Source organism: Saimiri boliviensis, chromosome 10 (genome assembly GCF_048565385.1).
Source record: "Saimiri boliviensis isolate mSaiBol1 chromosome 10, mSaiBol1.pri, whole genome shotgun sequence".
In the NCBI taxonomy this organism is placed as follows: domain Eukaryota; kingdom Metazoa; phylum Chordata; class Mammalia; order Primates; family Cebidae; genus Saimiri; species Saimiri boliviensis.
The window spans coordinates 26,029,568-26,054,270 of record NC_133458.1 but is presented as its reverse complement, the minus strand read 5'-3'; the positions used below and the strand labels follow the sequence as shown (position 1 = coordinate 26,054,270).

The following is a 24,703-nucleotide window of genomic DNA, read 5'->3' as shown; positions in this document are numbered from 1 at the left end:
ATATATCAGAATGATTAATTTGCTTAAGACTATGTGTTTAGGAAGTAACGGCGAAGATTTGAATTCAGGTAGTCTGGTGCCAGAATACATACCTCTGAGCTTTACTGTCTTAGTAAATATTTATTGGTTCAATGTCCTAATATTAATTATTATATTATTACTGGTATAATACTGTTCTTTTTTTCAGAATTTAAACAAACTGATGAAATTAGTTTCTTAAAAATTCTTTTTGACCTAATCATTATTCTTGAATGGTCAAAAAGGATTGTGCTCTATAAGTTACTTACCTATAAATGCATTTTAAGTTATTTCTTTTGTATGTAATCTCTATTTTGGTGAAATATCAAATTTGATAATAGTTTGAGTTTATCAAATATAAATACCTATAACCAGGCAGCCGTATTGTAATCTATGTGGATATTTTTTGTTTGTTTTGCTTTTAATTCTGGGCAAAAGATGTGAACTTTTTTCCCCCCTTTTGTTAAAAACATTCTAAGTCTCATTTTTAAATCATGTTGTGTGTGTGCATGCATGTGTGTGTAGGCAGGGTCTCTGTGTTGCCTGGGTTGGTTTTGAACACCTGGCCTTGAATGATCCTCCTGCCTTAGCCTCCCAAATGCTGGAATTACAGTTGTCAGCCATCGGGCTGGGCCATCATGTGTTTTTTTAAGAGAGTATCCACTGTTAGTGGAGAAAAGAACAGCTTGTGCTCAGTTAGGACTGTATGAAATGTATTTAGTAGAGTTATAATTATAGGGAAAAAAATGAAGTGATATTGGACCTGGAGATTCTAGTTAAATAGCTTAAAAATCATTAACAACTACTTCTTAATGTGCTTTCTCCTAGTGATATTTAAACTTCTTTTGGATAGTTTTAATTTTATCTAACTGTTCTGATCTCTTGCTTTAGATTTTTGTCAAAAATAGACTTACAGAAATATGAGCACTGCCTGACTTCTTTAAACAGAAAGAACTTTTTGAACTCACATGGTTCACAGGCATCTTTAAATTTCTTAATAATTTGTTTCTGAAATTTTCAAACACTGTAATGGATGTTGTTACATTTTTATAGGTGAGAATGTCATTATTGCTTCAATAGAGAGACTGAGTTTTTTGCTGAATTATATATCTAAAGTAAGCCTACCAAGGCAGAAGGCCTTCTTAGCAAGAGTTTTCAAGAATTAGAAGTAATAGGGAACATGGTGAGATTATTTGGGGTGCAGAGGTGTCAACTTTTTGTTTTTAGATTGTGAAAGTTGTAGGAAGTTCTTTTACATTAAAACAAGGTACTAAAAGCAATATTTTTTTTAACCTTTACTTTGCTTTAATGTTTACAGTATTTATTGACTTATTTTTTGCAAGAATTTTGGGAAGTCTCAGAGACAAAGTAAAAAAGAAATGTGATGTGTGTGTCTGTAGGATAGAGGTTTCCAGTTGAAGCCAGCTGGCAAGTCTTGAAAGCTGAAAGGGTTGGTTACAACTCAGCTTCATAATTACCCAGAAAAGAAAGATTAGGGAGAGTGCTCCAAACTGCTTGGCCTCTTGTGAATATATAAATCACAGAAAACAGTTTAACTTTTAAATTGTGTCACATGACAGAATTTATAGTAAAAGCAGCTTTATAAATTATGATCTATTTGGGTGTTTGTAAAAAGCTAGGGTTTGTAGCTTAAAAAGTAAGGAAATGTTATTGTAGCAAGAAGTCCGGAGGTAAGGTGGATTTCATGGTTGATTGACTCAGCGATCATTCTTTCTCTCTGCTGTGTCATCATTATAGAATTGATTTCATTCTTGTACTTTGACAAATTGGCTTTAACATTTGTATACACTGCATGCAGATATTCCAGAGGAATAAAAGTAGATTTTTCTTCTCTGAATGTCTCTTTAGAAGTAAGGAGGAATTGCCTAGAAGTCTCCCAGAAGATTCCTTATGTTTCATTAGCCAAAATTGGGTTCCATACTGTTCTTAAACTAATCTTTTTTGAGGGCCATGTGACTAGGGCTTCATAATTATTTATGTATATATGTAGGGATGTATATAGGGAGTTCAGTCTCCATACCATTATAGTAACTAGTGTAACAACTTTCGAAGTAGATTAAGAGTTTATTGATAAAGCACAATCAGGAGTAGGGAAGGAATGATAGAACTGTAGTCCCAGCCCTACCATTTAAGAGCTGTATGATTTTGGTTAAGTTTCTTAATTTTTCTAAATATACATTTCTGTATTTATAAAATGCAGATGATAATGTGTAGTTCATAGGATTGTTTTTAGAATTAAATGAGATGAGACAGTATAAATTCTAACATTTGGTAAGTGTTCCATAAGTATAGTTCTATTTCTGCTATTAGTCCTTTTATCTCTATGTAGTTTTGTATTCAAAACTGTATAATAATGGAATTCACATGTTAATGTTCCTTTTTCCTGAAAATATGTCATAAGGGCCTAGACCAAAACTGTTGGAGCTCTGTTTTCTTTATTTTTCTTGGATATGAGTGACAAAAAGTACTGGCACAAAGCACTGTTGCGGGAAAGAGATTCGGATGCAGTGAAGCCATGTCATTCAGGATGTAAAGATTAAGAATTTCATAGTTGAAATAAAGACAAGCGGTGGGAGATCACAAAAAGAAATTAAAGTATAATTATCCTAATCTTTATCGTTTTCTCTTCCCGCTTACAGTAATACTAGAAATGATTTTTTAAAGATACACAAAACCTTTTTTCAATGAAGTAGAACGTTTATTCAAATTATTTATTTTTATTTTCTCCTGCACCTATTTTACAGCCTTAAATTGTCTTAAAACCTTTTCTCCCCTCCCAGTTGACTCCCTTCTCCTTCTTTTAAGGTTTCTAACCCTCTGGAAATGTCACGTGCTTGTCCATTGAATGCAGCAATGCCTTTGTATCTAATAGGTGCAATGCAATAATGATGGGAAACATAGTACATTTAATGTAAGCTTCCCCTAAAGCAGTTTGTTTACATGCTTGTGTCAATCAATATTTTACTCTTTATATTTGGGGTAGCATACAGTAAAACTGAAATTATGCGTATTTTATGAAATTGTGCTTTTGTATTAGTGACATATTAGTAATTTCTCTGAATGTAGTCTTTTAAATTCTAATTTTTTTCTATAATAATGTTAGTAGTTAAGGTGTAATTCTTTCTCATTCTTCAATATTTACAGATGGCTTGTTCAATCAATATATCAGCCAACAGGAATATAAGCCACGATGGAGTCAAATCATTCCCAAAAGTACCAAAGGTAAGCCTTACCTTCTAGATTGTAGTTCTTTTTCTTTAATGTCTCAGTCTTCAGTTTTCCCAAGATAGTTCAAGTGTCATAGCACTCTGTTAATAAAAAAGATGTTGGCCAGGTGCAGTGGCTCATGCCTGAAATCCCAGTACTTTTGGAGGCTGAGGCAGGCGAATTGCTTGAGCCCAGGGGTTTGAGGTCAGCCTGGATAACATAGTGAGACCCTATCTCTACATAAAATCAGCTAGACAGCTGGGCATTGTGGCTCATGCCTGTAATCCCAGCACTGTGGGAGGCCAAGGTGGTTAGGTCATCTGAAGTCAGGAGTTGAGGACCAGCCTGGCCAACATGGTGAAACCCTGTCTTTACTAAAAATTCAAAAACCAGCTGGGTGTGGTGGCGCATGCCTGTAATCCCAGCTACTTGGGAGGCTGAGGTAGGAGAATTGCTTGAACTTGGGAGGCGGAGGTTGCAGTGAGCCAAGATTGCACCACTGCACTCCCTAGGAGACAGATCAAGACTCCATCTGAAAAACAAACACAGACACATACACACACACACACAGACCCACACACCCCAGCCTGACATATTGGCAGGCACTTATGGTCCCGGCTGCTTACGGTACTGAGGTGGAAGGGTAGCTTGAGCCTGGGAGGTTGAGGCTGCGGTGAGCTGTGGCCGTACCACTGCACTTCAACGTGGGCGACAGAGTGATACTCTATCTCAAAAACAACAAAACAAAAAACCACAACAAAATAAATAAAAAGCAAATGTTTAAAACAAGACATACATTACTTAACTAGGTGGCAAAATTCATTTATTATATTAAAATTATCTTTTTAAACTTTTTTGTTTTACTGCCGTAATAGAAGTTTGGGCAGTTTTTACACAGAGTATCATTATAAACTGTTTTGATAGAAGTACTGTGTAAAATTACAGGCCATGTTGTAATGCCATACGCGTGTTCCTGAAAACCTTAAATTCTGCAAAATTCTTTGCTAAAGCTAGTGGGGAATATGAGATAAATAGAAAGACTGAGGACCATTCCGAATCCGGTGAACTTTATAACCAGGTACTAATAGAAACTAGTATAATAGGCCGGGCTCAGTGGTTCACGCCTGTAATCCCAGCTTTTGGGAGGCCAAGGTGGGTGGATCACGAGGTCAAGAGATCGAGACATGGTGAAACCCTGTCTCTACTAAAAAATACAAAAATTAGGCCGGGCGCGGTGGCTCACGCCTGTAATCCCAGCACTTTGGGAGGCCGAGGCGGGTGGATCACAAGGTTGAGAGATCGAGACCATCCTGGTCAACATGGTGAAACCCCATCTCCATTAAAAATACAAAAAATTAGCTGGGCATGATGGCGCGTGCCTGTAATCCCAGCTACTCAGGAGGCTGAGGCAGGAGAATTGCCTGAACCCAGGAGGCGGAGGTTGCGGTGAGCCGAGATCGCGCCATTGCACTCCAGCCTGGGTAACAAGAGCGAAACTCCGTCTCAAAAAAAAAATACAAAAATTAGCTGGGTGTGGTGGCGTGTGCCTATAGTCCCAGCTACTCAGGAGGCTGAGGCAGGAGAATTGCTTGAACCTAGGAGACGGAGATTGCACTGAGCTGAGGTTGCGCCACTGCACTCCAGCCTGGGGCCTGGTGACAGAGCAAGACTCTGTCTCAAAAAAAACTAGTGTAATAATTGTAATAAAAATAAATATCAGTACATTTAAATCTTTAAAGGTATTTGTATTGACCATCATAGTGTGTTTAGAGACTTATGCCGTGGGCTCATGCCTCCATCTTTGAAATGTAGACCCTAGAGGGCATTTGCTTCTAATAAAGACTGTTTTCATCAAAACTTGAAATCTGATCCAGAGTATAGCCTTCTTCATGAATCCATTATTTTCATATATGGGGGAAGTTTTTGTCACTTCTTCCATCTGTACTTACTGCTTTGCCAGATAGTTAACATAGTGGAAAGTGTAGCAATTTCTTAGTGCAACTATTTACATTAAAGGAAGGCAGTTCTATGGATACTGAGCTTTTTTCATTGTGGTCTTCATATATTGGTAAGGACTTTTCTTTAGTTGTGAGAAAGCTTTCTCCTGATAGTGTTACACATTAATATGCAGAGGAAAATTACTTAAGAACCTCCATAATTGATGTCACATGAACATCATTCTCCTATTTAATCAGTCATATATGAGATAATTTTCTTCAGAGACACACATATTATAGCAAACAGACTGTAATTGTGTATTTGCAAACTAATGGATTCAATACGTAAAATGCAAACATACTGAAAATGAATTCATTTTAGTGCTTGCTTTTTTCCCTCAGACCTCTAAGGGATGAATATGCTTTTTTAAATCTATTCTTAAAAACGGCAATACTGACTGATGGGGGAAGGAAAGAAGAAAAAGACAAATTTCAATGATAATAAATTGCACAATCTAAGGGCTTAACTGTTAGGAGACAGGATTTTCAGGGAACTTCTGAATGATTAGCCGTTGACTACAGTAGTAATGAAAAGCTTCAGTTTTGTATCTTATTTTCCTTATATAAGAACTGACATTTCAGTCATTTTATAGCACCTTTGTGAAATTAGTATAAAATAAGATATTTTCAATTTTACATTTGGAGAAAGCCAATACAGGGAAACTTATTAGCCAGAGTAATATATTTCACTTAATAGAAGAGTTATGAAGAAAAACTTAGGCCTTCTGGTTCATATCAAGTAAGACCTTCAAATCTTATAATCTGTCGAACTACTGAAGTTATAACCTTTTTTGGGGGGCAGGGGTCAGAGTCTTGCTCTTGTTGCCCAGGCTGAAATGTAGTGGCGCAACCTCGGCTCACTGCAACTTCCGCCTCCCGTGTCCAAGCTATTCTTCTGCCTCAGCCTCCTGTGTAGCTGGCATTACAGGCTCCCACCACCATACCCAGCTAATTTTTTGAATTTTTAGTAGAGATACAGTTTCACCATGTTGGCCAGGCTGGTCTCAAACTCCTGACCTCAGGTGATCCACCTACTTGGCCTCCCACAGTGCTGGGATTACAGGCGTGAGCCACCACACCCAGCCATAATGTCATTTGTGTAAGATTTGGTGTAAAGTAAGATTAACTACAAGTTGAACGATAATGTTCTCCTTTGAAAATTTGAAAAGTTTTGTTGATTATATTGAAAACTGCCTATTAACCTGCCTTTGAGTAAGAATCAAAGTGAAGTAAAACTTAGATTTCCTCAGTCAGTACTTAGATAAAATCGTTGGTAAATTAGGTGGGAACTTGTTGCTGAAATATTGGCACAAAATTAATACATTATACATTATACAAAGTTATATAAAATAATTATACAAAGTACAAAAATTACTCAAAATAATTGTATACATTATACAAAATTAATATAAAACTTGATAACATCTTTGTTTTCAGGAACTAGTTTTATGATCTTTAAAATTACTCCTTATACTAATGAACTATGCCTAGAATATATACAGGAGATCTAATTTTGTAATTGTTTTTGACCTTCACTTTGGCACTCAAGTAATTTAGAGATTTTTCTTTTTGTGTAATATTCTGTGTCTTTGCTGATTTGTGTCATTGATCATAAATAAATTGAAAATAACTTCCAAGTTCATTAATATCCTGAAAGCATTTGGAAAAAAGAACAAGAGTATTATTATAAACACAGATTTGAGTCATACTGTTACTTTTAGGAGTCCTTTTACTTAATATTTTGAAAGAATAAGTGTGGGTTATTTTTACTACTGATTACAGACTTATGAATAACTTTTCTCTGAGTACGCTGTTGTTCGTTGTTATTCCTTTAAAAGAAACTGTTATTTCTACTAAAGGTGATGGAGAAGATAACCGACCAGGAATGAGAGGAGGCCATCAGATGGTTATTGATGTTCAAACAGGTGAGTAGCACTTGAAACAAAAAGCAAAATCTTCACTACAGCATCATCTAAACCAGGCAGTGGCAGGTAAGGAAAAGGGAGCCATTACACAACTGAAATTAGATTGCCTAAAAAAAGTGTAACATGCGGCCTTTTATGTGTGTCTGTATACACACGTGTGTGTGTGTGTTTAGTTTATATGTGTTGTATTTTCATGGAAAACTGGTATATTTCCGGATTTTTGTTGCACTTATATTGTAATAGAGAATATGGAGTTACTGGAATAAAAGAGAACTAAGATATATGTTTAGCTCCTAAAATTAGGCAGCTAAGTGTTGATAGGTCCATTAATCGCTAAAAACTGTTCACAAGCCTGTAAATAATTTAGTTGTTTTAGTTGTTATTGTTGTTTTTTTTCTACCTTTTAAATTTTGTTCTGAAGCTTGGTAGCAAACATTCTTCTTAAGTTTCTACAGCCTAGGAAAACTTAAATACTATGATATTTAGAGGTTAATGCCAACATTATAATAGGTCTCAGATTAGCAGCCTAAAAAGCAAATAATACCAAGAATCTAGCATAGTTATAGTTTATTATTGGATTTTAGAAAACTTTACTGCATAGAATTCCACTCTTTCCTAGAGTAATGAATGCTCAGTTCTACTGTGTGTTATGCTGATTCATAGTGCTTCAGGAATAAAAATAATTGCTCTGAAAACTCATATTCTAAAATAATCAAGAATAAAAATGGTTACAATGTAGTAACTAAATCTTCTTGAATTTATTTTCGTAATTTTTGTAAGAGAAATTATAATTTTTTGTTTAAAATTAAAAGCTAAATTTTTATGATAACCTCTAAACTGATTTGAGAGTGTTGTTAGGGTCTCTTTGGCAAAGGTTCATTTTAAGATACAGGAGTTTGCTTTCTTAATCTTAGTCATTCTCTCCAAATTTCCCTACAGAAATAGGTTTGAATTAGCTATAGAGTTTTAGGCATCTTGTTTCTGCCTGAGAGTATAATAAATATTCATATGCTTATTTGCTAAAGAGCCAGATTTATATACAAATTTTTTATCCAAAAAATTAATTTATGAATATAGACTTGAGAGTTTAGATTATCTACAGTAGTTTTTCTCCTTTTTTAAACATAGAGTAGAATTTGTAATGCTTTTCTTTTTCTCTATCAGTACTACAAGGAAAACGTTATTAAATGCACCCCCATACCTTTTTTTAAAATAGAGACAGGGTTTTGTCATGTTGTCCAGGTTGGTCTTAAACTCCTAGGCTCAGGCAGTCTGCCTGCTGTGGCCTCCCAAAGTGCATGTAGTATAGGCGTGAGCTTCCACGCCTGTCCCATCCTTTCAAAGAAATTTTCTTATAGTATTCTTTCATAATATACTAAATATGTGTTGATTTGAAAAGAGCCTTTACCTTTTAAAGCAAAATGCACTTTCCTTAAATATAGAAGTAATATGGTTTACTTTAACATTTAAAGTTTACCTTATTTGTGCAGGGCAAAAGGAATTTTCAGGGTGCTTACTGCATTAATAATTATGACAGATGAACCATATGTGTAAAACTATAGGTAAAGTACATGTGTAAGAAAGACAAAAAATTTTCCTCTCTTTATAATCTATGAAATTTGAAAACAGACAGTTTTTCAAATAGTAGGCAGATGTCATGACAGAACTTAGTGTGAGCAAGTCATTGAGAATTAAAATCTAACTTTTCAGATCAGAGATCCTTGAAATACTTACAATAACGTGATAAAGGCCTAGATATTTTTCTATAATATTTTTATTTTATGCATTATGGGTAGGATTTCAGCAACCTCTTGATGGTCAGGTCCTTACTCCTACTCCCTTTAAAAAAAATATTTCAACTAGGTGCAGTGATGTCTCATGCCTATGATTGCAGCACTTTGGGAAACCAAAGCAGGAGGATCACTTGATCCCAAAACTTCAAGATGAGCCTGGGCAACATAGTGAGACCCCATCTCTACAAAAAATAAAAAAGTTAGCTGGGTGTGGTGGTGTATGCTTGTAGTCCCAGCTACTAAAGAGGCTGAGTCAGAAGGATTGCTTGAGCCCAGGAGTTGGAGGCTACAGTGAGCCATCATCACACCACTGCACTCCAGCCTGGGCAGCAAAGCAAGACCCTGTCTCAAACAAAACAAAACAAAACAAAACAAAACAAACAAAAAAACACCTCAGAGAGGAGAATGTTATTTGAGTAACTACTAGATTTACTTTAGAAATTATAAGAAAGCGTACTGACAATGACTACTACAGTCACAGAATTTTACTCCAGATGGGACCTTTAAAGGAGTAATCTCTTTTTGATAGCTTATAAAGATTTATTACAGGTTAGCAAAGGGGTACAAAGAAAAATCAACCTATATCCACATTTCGGTATTGACACTGGTTTGTAGAAAGTTACAGAAGTACTTTGGAAATACACTTTTAAGCAATATTTCTACCATAGAAAATCTAGGGAATCATCCTGTTAGTAGAGGATTTTTTTTTAGTTTTTTAGCCATTTTGCTACCATTTGGAGTGTTTTTTTTTTTTTCTTTTAATTGTTATGAATGCTTGGTGAAACTTTATTTAGACCCATGGTTGATGACAGAACTAGATTTTTTAGCTTTTAAAAGGAATCATGGGTGGTCATTTAATATACAGTTGTCCATTACTCAAGTTCTCATGCTTTTCAGTATGTTACCATTGCCACGTATAGTGTGAAAGCAGTACTATCTCTATGTGAACATTGAAGTCGAAAGATTTCACCAGATTCAGGTGATCCTTGTTTTGAGTAATAGAGATGGCATGTAAAACATTTGGAGATGAAATTCCTCTTCTGTTTTTTCTTGTGCGTGCTTTTTACATTCAAAAAATATGTTTCAGAGAAGAGCTATCTGAAACCTTTTGTCCACATTTTGATATCTTGGCATAGAAATAGGGATAGAAGTGTTGATTCCTTTTGAATTTATCATTCACTGCAGAGGGGAAGACTAGAAGGACACATACCAAAATATTGACATTTATGTCTGGTGGTGCAGTTCTACCAGTGATTTAAATTTTTCTTATTTAAAATATATTATTAAAAATTTCTTCTTAATATTTATTGTAAGTTTGAGAAAATTTTGCTCAATATCATTCTTTTTAGGAAGAGAACTGTATTTATTTGTGAAGATGCTTTGGAGTACAAATTAAAATACAGAGACCTGATTGTAGAAGGAACTATTTTTGTAACACTAAGAAAAATTGTCGTCTTAGGACCAGAGAAAGGAAGCAAGAAATAGAAAGAGATAAATTGGAGTGTTCAATTTTTTGGCTTCCCTGGGCCATATTGGAAGAAGAATTGTCTTGGGCCACACATAAAATACATTAATAGCTGATGAGCTTTAAAAAAAATTCACAAAAAAAGTCTCATAATGTTTTAGGAAAGTTTACAAATTTGTGTTGGGCCACACTGAAAGCCATCTTGGGCTGCATGTGACCCATGGACTGCAGGTTGGACAAGCTTGAGATAAGTGGTCGTAGAGCCAGCAGGGTGGCAGAATGCCACATTTCATGACATGACTCTTTCTTTACTCACCAAATTCTTAGAAGTTTTCTCTAGTAAAATTGATTTGGGAGTTGATTTTTATTTATTTATTTTCTTGGTAGAAACTGGTGAGACAATTAGGTTTGGATTCCAGTGTCTGGAAACAGAGAAATGCGAGGAAAGATGCCCTGAGACTCAATAGGAAAAACTCTGAACTTTCACAAGACTCTGAAATTAAGGTTCAGGTTAAATTTAAACAGATCTCTGGTTGTGAGTGTGGGTAATCCAGGAATCTGATCAAGAGGAAACAAAAGAAACCTGAAAACACTATTCAAAAATCCAACTTTCACACCTTGGCATTCCCAATCTTTTGTTTCAGCTAGGCATTGGTGTCAGTTTTTTGTTCTGTTCTCTATCCTTTGGATATTTCATGTTTGTTTACATGAAGCTTCATGAATAGGTTTTTATCACACCATGATATCCTTGAAATGGTGTGCAAAATTTTTGTCTTGTATAGTTTTCTGGGAAGGTTCATTATATCTGAGAAGATTCATTACACACACATATGCACTCACACACACTCACACTCACACACACACACACACATTCTAAGATGGAGGTCTTACTCTGTCACCCAGGCTGGAGTGCAGTGGTATGATCTTGGCTAACTGTAACCTCTGCCTCCAAGGTTCAAGTGATTCTCCTGCCCCAGCCTCCCAAGCAGCTGGGATTATAGGCACCCGCTTAGCTAATTTTTGTATTTTTAGTAGGACAGGGTTTTGCCATGTTGGCCAGGCTGGTCTCAAACTCCTGACCTCGGGTGATCATCCTGCCTGGGCATCTCAAAGTGCTGGCATTACAGGCATGAGCCAATGCTCCTGGCCTCATTACTTTTTTTTTTTTTTTTTTTTTGAGACGGAGTTTCGCTCTTGTTACCCAGGCTGGAGTGCAATGGCACGGTCTCGGCTCACCGCAACCTCTGCCTCCTGGGTTCAGGCAATTCTCCTTTCTCAACCTTCTGAGTAGCTGGGATTACAGGCACGCGCCACCATGCCCAGCTAATTTTTTGTATTTTTAGTAGAGACGAGGTTTTACCATGTTGACCAGGATGGTCTCGATCTCTTGACCTCGTGATCCACCCGCCTCGGCCTCCCAAAGTGCTGGGATTACAGGCATGAGTCACTGCGCCTGGCCTACAGATATTCTTAAAGGGCTATATCCCTATCTTAATTTTTGACATTTTATGGTAAGTACTGCTGAACCAGGTATTCAAATAAGTGTCTTACTTCATACAGGTGATACTCATTATTGAAATGATATTATTACAAAGTAAACCATTGCCACCTTTCTACTATTATGTTTTTTCCCCCGAATTTTTGTTGCTAGATCAGAGGTATGTGAGAAAGAGACTAGGAAGAGGTGAAGTCAGAGAAATAGTTGGGGGGACAAATTGTATTGAGATTTTTAGAGCTTTGTTTAGGACTTTAACGTATGTGCAGAGTGAAGTGTGAAGCCATGGTTGGGTTTAAGAAGTGCTATGAACTTACCTTGCAAACTTGTTAAACTTACTTTAACAAAACAAATTGAGTGAAGGGCAGCAAGTCCTTTAAGGAACCTATTGTTCCCTGAGAAGTGATTATAGCATCAGTTTATACTAGAATGGTAGTAGTAATGTTGAAAATTAGTCACATTTTGGATGTATTCTAAAAGGTATATAGAACTGACAGGATTTTTTGATGAATTGGGTGAGGAGTATGAGAAAAAAAAGTTAAGGGTGACTTGAAGTTTTGACCTGAGCAGCTAGAAAAATGGTGTAATCATTCTCTAAGATGGATAAAACGAGAGGATCCAATATGGTGGGTTGTTGGCAACTTGATTTTAGACAAGTCTGAGATGCCAATTAGACATCCACATAGGTATGTCAAGTGAGCAGTTGGATATATTAGTTTGAAGTTCAGGAGATAGATCTAAGCAGAGTAATAATTCCCTCTACATTTGCATAATACTGTTGAAACTATTATTACTGCAGTAATTTCCACATTGTTTTAGAGTTGTTCACATAGGTGTTGTGTATACCATTGCTGTCTTTCCAGCTTCCCTGTCACCGTGGACTTATTGAGTGGGGAAGGACAAGGATCTTGGCTTATTTATTTTTATGACTATAGAGCCTAGTATGGAGTAGACGTGCACTAAATATTTGTTGGATTGAATCAGGTTTTAAAATTCATTTTCCTTTGAGTAGAAAGAAATATGTTTACCTAGACAGTGTATTCAGATACTGTTAGAAACCTTGATAAGTAGATCAGGTCATGATGTCATTTCTTATACTAATATTTTCTGTGGTGGATCTATTTTATTTGTTATATTTGAACATATTTAAATTTTCGGATTCTGCTTGTTCACTTATGCCATTTAGACTGTGCTTCCTAAAGCTGTAATTATCATTACTTCGGGATCTAGGTAGAAAAACTAAATATAGAGCATTTCATTTGTTAAAGTAAAATACGTTGCTTTCTGAACTTGGTTTGGGCAGAAGTGGAGAATCTGATATATCCTTGGGGTTTTCTCTCTAAAATTCCCTCTGTGTTTTTATTATGACTATTAGTAGCATGATTTACTGCGGGCTTTCATATACTATAAGTATTTATTTAATCATTTAGCTATCATAGTCCTGTTACTGATCAGCAGTTATCTTAATTATGAGGTTGATCTTAATCACTTTCAAAGAGATTGTATTTATTGTAAATCTTTGAAAGAACCTTTCTAGTCAGATCTTAATGATGTGGCAGCCAAATATAGTAGTTAGGTGTTAAGTTTGTGGAAAGGGAAGATGGGTGTCTGACATCCGTAAGATTGAATCGTGGCTCTGCCCCTGACCTTTTGTTTGATTTTGAGTGAATTGTATTGATTAAAATGGTGATAATAAACTAAGTAATTATGAAAGTTAAATGAAATAATGTATTTTATATATGCATATATTATGTATATAACATGCATTTGATATGCCATATATTAATATGCAGCATACAATGATTGATTATGCTGAGAGGATTTTATATAAGTCAAAGGAACTTTCTTTTCTGTTTTTTTTTTGTGTGTGTGTGTGATTTGACAAAATTTCACTATGGAAATGTTTTAAAGTAATTTAAAACTTTTTGAAAAAGCTTAAAACAATTTGAAAAGCAGTGTCGAGGGGAAAATGTAACTCATAATTCCACATTCTAAAAAACAAATGGTATTTTGGTATATCTGTTTAATCTTTTATATAGTTGGTGCCTTAGGAAGGGAAACCATAAATGTATTTATAATATTTTTGAGACAGCATGCTAAAATGCATATAAGAATTTTGTTGATGAAGATAGATAGGTTTAATAGTAAAGAATAACTATCTCTAAGTAGAGTTTGAACAACCAGGAACTTCTATCTTAACAAAATTGGTACATAAGTAGTAAAATATAGTTTAAAGAAGCCCAGTTACTACTTTTAGAATGCATTTTGAAGTTTTCTAGCACAAGGGTTCTTTATCTGGTGAAGTTAGTGTAACATTTTGTCTGTTTGCAAATTTTTTCTAGGAAGAGAATCCATGGCTCCAGATAATCAAAGAGACTCTTATTAACTCAGAAAATTAAGAACACTGGCCAGATACGGTAGCTCATACCTATAGTGCCAGAGTTTTGGGATGCTCAAGTGGGAGGATCACCTGAGACTGGTAGTTCAAGATCAATCTGGGCAACATAGCAAGACCTCTGTCTCTACAAAATATGTATTTCTTAATTAGCCAGGCATGATGACACATGCCTGTAGTCCCAGCTATGTGGGAGGCTGAGGCTCGAAGAGGATGGCTTGAGCTCAGGAGTCTGAGACTGCAGGAAGCTATGATTGTGCCACTGCGCTCCAGTCCGGGCGACAGAGCGAGAATCTGTCTCTTGAATTTTTTTTTTTTTTAAAGTTAAGAATACCTTAATTAGAGTAAAACTTCATAAAGTTAATTTCAGCTTATTTAACATGGCTTATATTTTAAAGCCATGTTTTCTTAGATATTAGAAACTTACTAGTATATAAATTTTATTTTCCTTTTTTAAAAGTCTGTAGGAGTTTTTTCCCCCCATATTGCTATCTTCTCTAAGGATATGGTAACCATTTTAAAAGGTGTACGATGGCACAAATTTTACTTTTTTAATTTTCAAAGCGTTCTTCCATCCTAAGTCAATCTTGTCATTCATGCCATGGTAGAAAAGGAATGTAGTATTTTGTCCTACTGAATTTGTATATCAGTTTTATTAATTGTAATCCCTGTACCTGGCACCTCTCCACTGAAGATTCTTCAACTGTTAGTTGAGTTTTGACTGGGAAAAGAACAGTGAATAGGAAGAGAGCAAAGGCATGTCTGTTTTATTTCTGTGTGGAAATCTGCTCAGTTAGAAATATATTAATATAAATGTCCATTGTGTTAGGCCATTCCTTGTTACATAACTATCATTACACACATTTTGAGAACCTGCAGTTTAAGCCGTTTTCTTCTTTCTCAAGCAGAATAGGTATGAAGACTCAGGCAAAGCTCTAATAATTGGTATCTACAAAAAAAGTGGATGGAGAGTGGCTTGTCACTTGGAAGAGCCCTTCTATAAAAATCTAAACCTTTAAATATTCTGTAGCTATTATGTGGAAGTGCTTTTATGTTTTTTACATGTGGTACCACATACAGTTTTCCTTGATATTCCTTAAAGAAACTTGTGGGCCGGGCGCGGTGGCTGAAGCCTGTAATCCCAGCACTTTGGGAGGCCCAGGCGGGTGGATCATGAGGTCAAGAGATAGAGACCATCCTGGTCAATATGGTGAAACCCCGTCTCTACTAAAAATACAAAAAATCAGCTGGGCATGGTGGCGCGTGCCTGTAATCCCAGCTACTCATGAGGCTGAGGCAGGAGAATTGCCTGAACCCAGGAGGTGGAGGTTGCAGTGAGCCGAGATTGCGCCATTGCACTCCAGCCTGGGTAACAAGAGCGAAACTCCGTCTCAAAAAAAAAAAAAAAGAAAGAAAGAAACTTTTGAAGGGAGTGTCTAAACATGGGATGGGTTTTGGTTCCTATTACAGATGTATTCATATGACTGTACTTCTCAATGTAATGTGTGTCTTTTTTTTTTTTTTAAACACAGTTAACAGGAATTCTGAAATGCAGGCTTAATAAGAATATAAAATATATTGTCATAGGCATAACATTCAACTTTTTAGCAAGGAACGTAACTATGTTGAATTCACCCAAAGTGTTGTAATCATAGCTTTATGTAAGAATACAGTTCTATTTAGAAAGGAAAGCAGTGATTCCAGTTGATAACTTGCTGGGTCATGATACTTCAAGGGAATGGCTTAAAAAGGGAAGGGTAAAGAGCATATAAAATATCTTTCCCCTTAACCGTTTATTCCTCTCTCAAAAATTGTCATGTTAATTTGTCTTACTAAACTTCACTTTTAGAAGGATTCAAACTCTTCATCTAAATATTCTTAAAGTATTTCTTTTCTATCTTAAAGATAAGTTTGTGTTTCTTAATTTTTTTTTTAAATTTTGTTTTTCTCTAGTGTCTAAACTAAGAATTAAGGTAACTTCTTTCACCAGCCTGTTAACCTTTCTCCTTCTTCTTCTTTTTGATAAATGAATTTTGTCTTAAGTTTTGCGCCACAGCTATGTCAATGCATAATATATGCATCCTATACAGTGTCAAAGTGGAAAAACAAATTTAATTACAAAAGTAGTGTGCCATCTTGTGGAGGATTATGCTATCAGCACAGTCTGATTTATCCCTAAGAAATCAAAGTAGAAGACAGATACTGCACTTGGACACTAAAAATAAAAAGCCTGTTCCATTGTGCAAAAAGACACCGAGATGTCTTTATATGACTTAAATTTCTACCTCATTTTTAGTGTGTAAGATGCGTAGATTGGTACTACTGGTAGTAGGTAGCTCTAAGGTTTGTTTTATACTGATACCGTATTGATACATATACTGTACCAACGAATATGGTTGAATTTTAGTTTTTGTGGCCCAGGTAGTGAAAGATTGATTGGTGATTCATTGACTTAGTGTTTTAGAATGAAATTATTTTGACATTTTGAACCTAGGCTATTACTGGCCACTTTATCTCCAATCTCTGTCATTCCCAGCTCCTTTTCAGTCAGTCCTGTATGCTGCAAGTTCAGATGTTACCTGAAGCAGATGTTACTCTGCTTAGATCTTCTGTGGCTTCTCCACTGTCTGTGTGGAGTCAAGTTCAAAGTCTTTATCCTGTTACTTAATCCCATTCATGATCTAGACACTACCTGTCTTTTAACCTATTGTCCATCTCCTACCTATGTATTCTTTTAAATCAAACAGTGTATTTATTCATCACACAGTTTAACCATTTAACATGCATTAGTTAATTCTCACAGCAGCTTTATGGGATAGATATTGTATAACATCTTAAAGATTAAGAAACCAATAGTTAATGAACTTTGTGGTGGTCACACAGCTGTGGTTATAGAGCCAGGATTGTAGCCAAGATCTGCCTGACGAGAGTACATGTGTTTAAAACACTTTTGATGTGTTTTTCTGTCTCTATACTTTTGTTATTCTTTTCACTCTGCTTGAAAAGTCCTCTTTTTTTGTTCCGTATCCTGCCTTCCTGCTGATGCATAGGTCAGATACCACTGTCACCATGAAATCTCTTCTGAATCCCCTCAGCCAGATAAACTCTCTTCCCTCTTTTGAGCCCTCATGGTGCTTTTTACCTTGTTTACCTTTCTTAGGATATTTAGTCTGCCTTACATTATGTTGATATATTTGCCTTTTGATATTCTTGACTAGATTGTGAATTCCTTGAGGATAGGGACTAGGGACTATGTGTTCTTTCTTTTAATTGTCTAAAATGCTTTTCTATTTCTCCATACTCAAAAAGTGTTGAATAAACATTCCTCATAGTGCTGGGAGAAATGGATAGACACTATAGCCTATGCCCCATTGAGAAAAAATAGAAGAGGTAAAGGGGTTGCTTCTCGAAGAGGATCATACTACCCCAGATGTACATGAATTATTATAGAACCTATAAGCACAAGAATGGACTTCCATAAACCAATCTGCTACCCTACTGCAAATATTAATGCTTTCTTTTTTTTTCTTTTCTACTTCCTTACTTTTCTCTACAGTTTGCTCCAATGATTTCCATAGTTTTTAAAAGTCTTTGATATCCTTTATGCATTAAATAATACCTTTTCTGGTGTTTGTTACTGAATAATAGTTTATCTTTGAATGACTTAAATAATTAGATGATTTAATTAGAATTTTTGTTATGTGTTTTCATTCAGGTATGTCAGAAGGCTCAGTTTCCATCCAATTCATTTAATTTTACTATTAAACTTCAGCTAGGACCACAAAGCTTTCATGGATAGGAATGACATCTTGGCTTAATTCCATTAGGATGCTTGTTGCGTGCCAGATTTTATTTTGCTCAGCTATCAATGAGGCTGTTGTGGAAATGTGGGTTTTCTTTGCTGTGAGAATTTATGCGTACAAAGAGACCTGCTTTTCAGAGAGAACATTGAGAACCCATAGTCCAAGAGGAAGGGTTATTAAAGTTAATGAACCAGGGTAACCTTATCCAGAGGGTGCCCAGGAACCCTATAAAACAAAAGGTCAATTGCTATTGCTATTTTAGTTATATACGCGCTCCCTCTCCAGGCTTCAGAATTTAACAGGGTAAATTTCCTTTATAGTGAGGCCTTGGCAAATAATTTTTAAGCCAGATAAAAATTCTTTTTTTTTTTTTTGGCTGTAAATTTATGTGTCTGGATATTACTGTGCGCCATTTTGGAAACAGAATGTTACTTAACTGATGCTAATGGATTGTTTTATAGTTCCAAGATGGGACAGTTTTTTTGTAGTTTAAAATAATTGCCATTATTTCACACTTAGACAATGCCAAATGTGTTCTGTATACTGAATTGGACATGTAGTCGGATACAGTATCATTTTTATTGTACTTAGTAACTACAGAGCATTTTTTATTTTTATGCATGTTTTAAGGTAGAAATACTGTTCATACATGACAGCCTTCAGAATGTTTTCATGTAACTTTTTTTTTTTTTTTGAGGTGGAGTCTAACTGTGTTGCCTAGGCTAGAGTGCAGTGGCACGATCTTGGCTCTCTGCAGCCTCCGCCTCCTGAGTTCAAGCGATTCTCCTGCCTCAGCCTTTCAAGTAGCTAGAATTACAGATGTGTGCCACCATGCCAGGCTAAGTTTTTTTTTTTTTTTTTTTTTTTTTTTTTTTTTTTTGAGACGGAGTTTCACTCTTGTTATCCAGGCTGGAGTGCAATGGCGCGATCTCGGCTCACCGCAACCTCCGCCTTCCGGGCTCAGGCAATTCTCCTGCCTCAGCCTCCTGAGTAGCTGCGATTACAGGCACACACCACCATGCCCAGCTAATTTTTTTTTTTTTTTTTTGTATTTTTAGTAGAGACGGGGTTTCACCATGTTGACCAGGATGGTCTCGATCTCTTGACCTCGTGATCCACCCGCCTCGGCCTCCCAAAGTGCTGGGATTACAGGCTTGAGCCACCGCGCCCAGCCAGGCTAAGTTTTATATTTTTAGCAGAGATGAGATTTCACCATGTTGACCAGTCTGGTCTTGAACTCCCAACCTCAGATGAGCCATACACCTGGCTTTATGTAGCATATCTAAAGGACTTCACAACACGGAGAGTTTTGCAAATGAAAAAGCTAAGACCCAAGGGGTTTAAATGACCTGTACTGATCACCCATTTAGTACTAGAACTCAGTCCTGCCCCAGTGGCCTGTTCTTATCCAGAAAGCAGTGAAGCATCTTTTTATTTCCCCAGGTATTAGAGGGATAGAAGAGGCAAGTCACTTGAAAAACGTACTTAGAGTTTGAAATTATGTGCAAATATGACAAAAATCTTGTAGAAGATAACCTAACTCTGTGAATGGCAAAAGATTCTTAAATAGTGTTATAGTATGTCCAAGTACACTTTGAATTGTAACCCTGCATGGGATATAACTTAGGTGACAGCTTCCATTATGTACAGGCCTAAAGTGTGTTAGAGAGTACATGGCTTTACAGTTTCATAGTGTTTTATTTAACATTAAAAGATAATTGGTGGGCTTATATAACCGGTAAACTTAAAACAGTTACAAGGGAGAAAATATTTGAAGGAAGGAAATGCACTTTATTTATTTATAATTATTTATTTATTTATTTGAGACGGAGTCTCATACTCTCTCCCAGCCTGGTGTGCTGTGGTGCGATCTTGGCTCACTGCAACCTCCACCTTCCTTCTGATTCAAGTGATTCTCCTACCTCAGCCTCCCAAGTAGCTGGCATTACAGGTACCTGCCACCATGCCTGGCTAATTTTTTGTATTTTAGTAGAGACAGGGTTTCACTGTGTTGGCCAGGCGGCTCTTGAGCTGGCCTCGTGATCCACCCGCCTTGGCCTCCCAAAGTGCTGGGATTACAGGCATGAGCTGGAAATACATTATTATTGCATAAAGAAGGGGCTGGGTGGGGGTGGCTCATGCCTGTAATCTCAGCCATTTGGGAGGCTGAAGCTGGAGGATTGCTTGAGGCCAGAAGTTCAATACCAGACTGGGCAACATAGTGAGCACCTGTCTGTAATCCTCCAAAAATGTTGGCTGGACATGGTGGCACATGCTTGTAGTCCCAGCTACTCGAGAGGCTTGGGTCGGGGGGATTGCTTGAATCCAGGAGGCTGCAGTGAGCCATGATTGCACCACTGCACTCCATCCTGGGCAACAGAGAATGACTCTGTCTCTAAATAAATATATAAACAATAAAAATAAAGAAGGCTTTATGATATGATATACCATGTTTTATGTAAAGATTCATTATTCGGTAAGCAAGAAATCAGTTTTGTTAGTGATAAAGTCCATGAATATAATAGACATTTCAGAGTCAGAAGAAACCAAATTCTCAAGATACCTATAATGACTTAAAGGATAATTTCTGATGAGTGAAATATACCACAATGTATTTGGAAAAATTTCCCTCAGTTTTTATAGGAATACCAAAGCTATGGATCACTTTATTCTTAATATATCTAATTTTAAAGCTAGTTTTAACCAGTTTTGATATAGCAATAGAGAAAAATTACCTTTAGTAAGGCCTTTTTTCAAAAACAGCTAAGTGTTCTTATGTTATACTTTTATGCTATATATTTCTCTGGGTTTTTTTTGTTTTTTTTTTACAATCTGAATATAAAAATTCCATAGTGGATAAAAAGTAGCCGTATTATTAAGAAACTGGTAAATGTAAACTTTTCACCACCTAACATAGAAACTTCAAACTAGCTGCACATTAGCTTTATCTGGGATACTTTACAAATACAGACTCTTTTTTTTTTTTTTTACCCATTGAAGACCTGTGGAATCAGAATCTTGGGACATGCCTCCTGGTTATCTGTATTTTTATAAATCTCTCAAAATAGTGGTTCTGCAGCATCCTTTTCATATTTCCATGCTTAGGAAATACTAGTCTACTATATATTTGAGAAAGTTACCAGGTTAAAATTTTTATTTTAAAATTTATTTGGATGTACCTTCTTAAGTGGTCTTAGAAACAGCTGGATAGGTATGGGTATCTATGCTTATTTTGTCCTTTTTTTTTTTTTTACACATATTTTTCTGATTTTCATAGAGACCGTTTATTTGTTTGGTGGCTGGGATGGAACACAAGATCTTGCTGACTTCTGGGCATACAGTGTGAAGGAGAACCAGTGGACATGTATCTCTAGAGACACTGAAAAAGAGGCAAGTTCTCAGACTTTTCATCCATCTGTATTATAGTAGGGATGTAGATGTGCACTTCTTTTTCAGCGTGATTATATTCTTGACTAATGTCTATCAGCAGGAGTAGCAATAGAATTTGTGATAAACAAGTTTTTTTAAGTAGTCTTGAATTTCAGCTTCTTTAACTGGGTCTTCAGCTACTGATACACAACCAAATCTGTTTTATAGAGAGTGATGGAAATGGGGATTTTTATATCATTTTATTTTTCAACTGCATAAGCCTAGAAATGTAACTCTGTAACTGTCTTTTTGCTCATGTCTCTACCACCTCTATTCTTATTTTTAACATCATCTTATTTTTATTTTTTCTGGAATATTGTGCTTTTGACACTCTGGGCCTCTCACTGTCTCACTATTTTAGCCCGTTATTTGTCTATATGTCAGTTTTCATAAATGATATATATTATTTTTAGTTAAAATTGTATCTATGTATGCATGTACATGTGTGTATATGCATATATACATAAAGCATTTCTGTAGTGAATAAGATGGCTTAGGTTTATGGCTTTGAATTAAACAAGTGCATGATTTTCTACTGCAGTAGAGCAAATATTAATTGGTTTGCTATTTTTTCAGATCTTTATAGAACATTTTAATTGCACTCTCCACTAAAACTGTTTCAGGATATAAGTGAAAAATAAACTATAACGAAACAGTAGGAGCCTCAAGAGGGTAAAAAGGCCTCATTGATAAGGCCACTGATTGTTGATCTAGGAAGGCCATTTCCAAAGATCTGGTACTGTGTCTTTAATCTTGAGTAACTGGATTCTTGCTTATTGTGAAACTATGTTAATAAAAACCGTTCAGGGATTAATCACTGGGCAGTTTTTATTTTTTCAAAAATATATTGAAATTCTGATTTATTTTTCTTAACCCAGTAAAGTATGTATAAATGGCCTTCCTTTTTCAGTAGTGAAGTACTGTTTTCTGAAATGATTATTTCTGTCTTCAACAACAGAAGACAAATCTTTTTTTTTTAAACTAACTTTTTTCTACTAAAATATTATAAATCTAGCATGATGACGTCTTTAATTCTTCCTGCATTAAGCCTAAGTTTCATCCTAAAATCCTCCCTCCTCTTCAGTGAATGTGTCTAATTAGTGCCTAAGATGCAACAGTTCTCCAGGTGCCTGGCATGACCCATCAGGTCATCCAGTACCACATTTCAAATGTCTTTTCCTCTCCATTCTTTTGGCAGTTTTTTCAGCTTTATAGTTTCTTAAACTTTTTGTGTCTCCATTGCTGACCTAGTCTCCATTCATCAACACAGTCTTTAAAAAGCATATTTGGGCTGGGTGTGGTGGCTCACACCTAAAATCCAAGCACTTTGGGAGGCCAAGTCAGGAGGATTACCTGAGGACTGGAAGTGGAGATTGCAGTGAGCCATTATTGTGCTCTTGCCTCCAGCCTGGGTGACAGAGCAAGACCCTGTCATAAACAAAAACAAGGCCTGACCTGGTGGTTCATGCCTGTAATCCCAGCAGTCTGGGAGGCCGAGGCCAACAGATCACCTGAGCTCAGTAGTTCGAGACCAGCCTGATCAACATGGTGAAACCCCATCTCTACTAAAAATACAGAAATTAGCTGGGCGTGGTAGCAGGTGCCTGTAATCCCAGCTACTTGGGAGGCTGAGGCAGGAGAATCCCTTGAATCCAGGAGGTAGAGGTTGCAGTGAGCTGAGATGGCACCACTTCTCTCCTGCTTGGGCAACAGAGTGAGACTCTTTTTCAAAAAAAAAAAAAAAAACAAAAACAAAAGCAAACCCAAAAAACCAAATCCCCACCAAATACCATATTTGATCCTATGACACCTCTGCTTAAACCCTGTGGTGAGTTTCAGCCCTTGTTTCAGTTATCTTTTACACTGTTTATTACATTATAAGCACTCACAAAGCTTTAGTGGCATATAGTAATAAGCATTTATTTGCTCATGAGTCTACAGGTTGGCTTAGTCATTCTTTCTTTTTTTCTCCAATGGTTGAGAGAGCTGTCTATGTTGCCCAGGCTGGCCTTGAACGCATAGCCTTGCCTCCTCAAGCACCAGAGTGTGTTCTTAACAGCAGCTGCTGAGCTGCAAAGGGGATGAAGTAGACATGAGCAATCCATCAGTTTTTTTCTTGTCCTGATAGCAAAAAGCAATCATGCAACCAAGTCCGGAGTCAATTGGTGTAGGATACTATTAAAGGGCATAGGTAAAAGAAATTCTAAATAACAACAACAATAATAAAACAATTTATTTATCGCAGTTCCTTTTGCTTAGAGTAAAAACTCCAAATTTCTCATCAAGATTTGCTATCTAGTTACTTTTTCAGCATCTCCTGTGTGCCAGTTACAGTTGCTGGAATTACTCAACTTTCTCACCTGTGTTCTTTGGCAATGTTGTTTTCCCTGTTTGGAATTAACAGAGGATCGCTCCTCCCTTTGCCTAGTAAATACCCACTTATTCTTCAACACTCAGTTCAGACTTCCCTTTCTCTGTGAAGCCTTTCTTAACCTCTCCAACCAGAATTAAAAGCTTTCTTTGACGCACTTACTTAACCCCTTTTAATACTTGAGTGGCTTACTATAATGATTGATTTATATTCATGTTTTCCTATCGGAATTCCTTAAAGGCATGAATCATATTCTTTAAAATGTATGTATTTTAAGGATGTGACACATTCTTACTCTTTAGTGAGTAAGTAGGTGCAGTAAGTTAAATGAGAAATTAATACTAGAGAAAGGAGAATGATAAATATAAAATCTAGAGAGGGTAGGGGGTTTAAAGGTAATATTAAATGTTACTCTTCTAAAGCTGGGTATGGATAGATAACTTCATTCTGTTATTTTTTATGCCATGTACATATGTTGTAAATAATATTTGTAATGTGATAAGTATTTTAAAACTCATGCTAGAAAAATATACAGATTATTTTGATGAGAATAATCTGTATATTTTTATACAGATACTTTACTGTTACTTTGAAGTCTGAGGAGATAAGTAAAGTGGTGATTCAGTACTGGAGTTCAGATTTATTATAGTTAATTAATAGACTCATAAAAACCTTTTTTTGATCTTCCCATGAATTGAATGATAATATGTGACTCTAGCATAAATGCTCATTTCTTTCAAAATTGAGTAGTTAGTAGCTCATATATCTAATTTTCTATACCAGT

General features: G+C 36.1%; 1 protein-coding gene across 7 annotated transcripts in view; it reads left to right on the top strand.

Annotated features, from left to right (window-relative positions):
* The window catches only part of MKLN1 (muskelin 1), a 380,873-nt gene that overhangs the window by 289,558 nt on the left and 66,612 nt on the right, over positions 1-24,703 (top strand). For all 7 annotated transcript variants that reach the window (XM_074379052.1, XM_074379047.1, XM_074379051.1 and 4 more), the window contains 3 exons: positions 3,184-3,261; positions 7,103-7,168; positions 21,397-21,509. In XM_074379052.1, the coding sequence (XP_074235153.1) occupies positions 3,184-3,261; positions 7,103-7,168; positions 21,397-21,509 (257 nt within the window). The remainder of the gene's footprint in view (positions 1-3,183; positions 3,262-7,102; positions 7,169-21,396; positions 21,510-24,703) is intronic.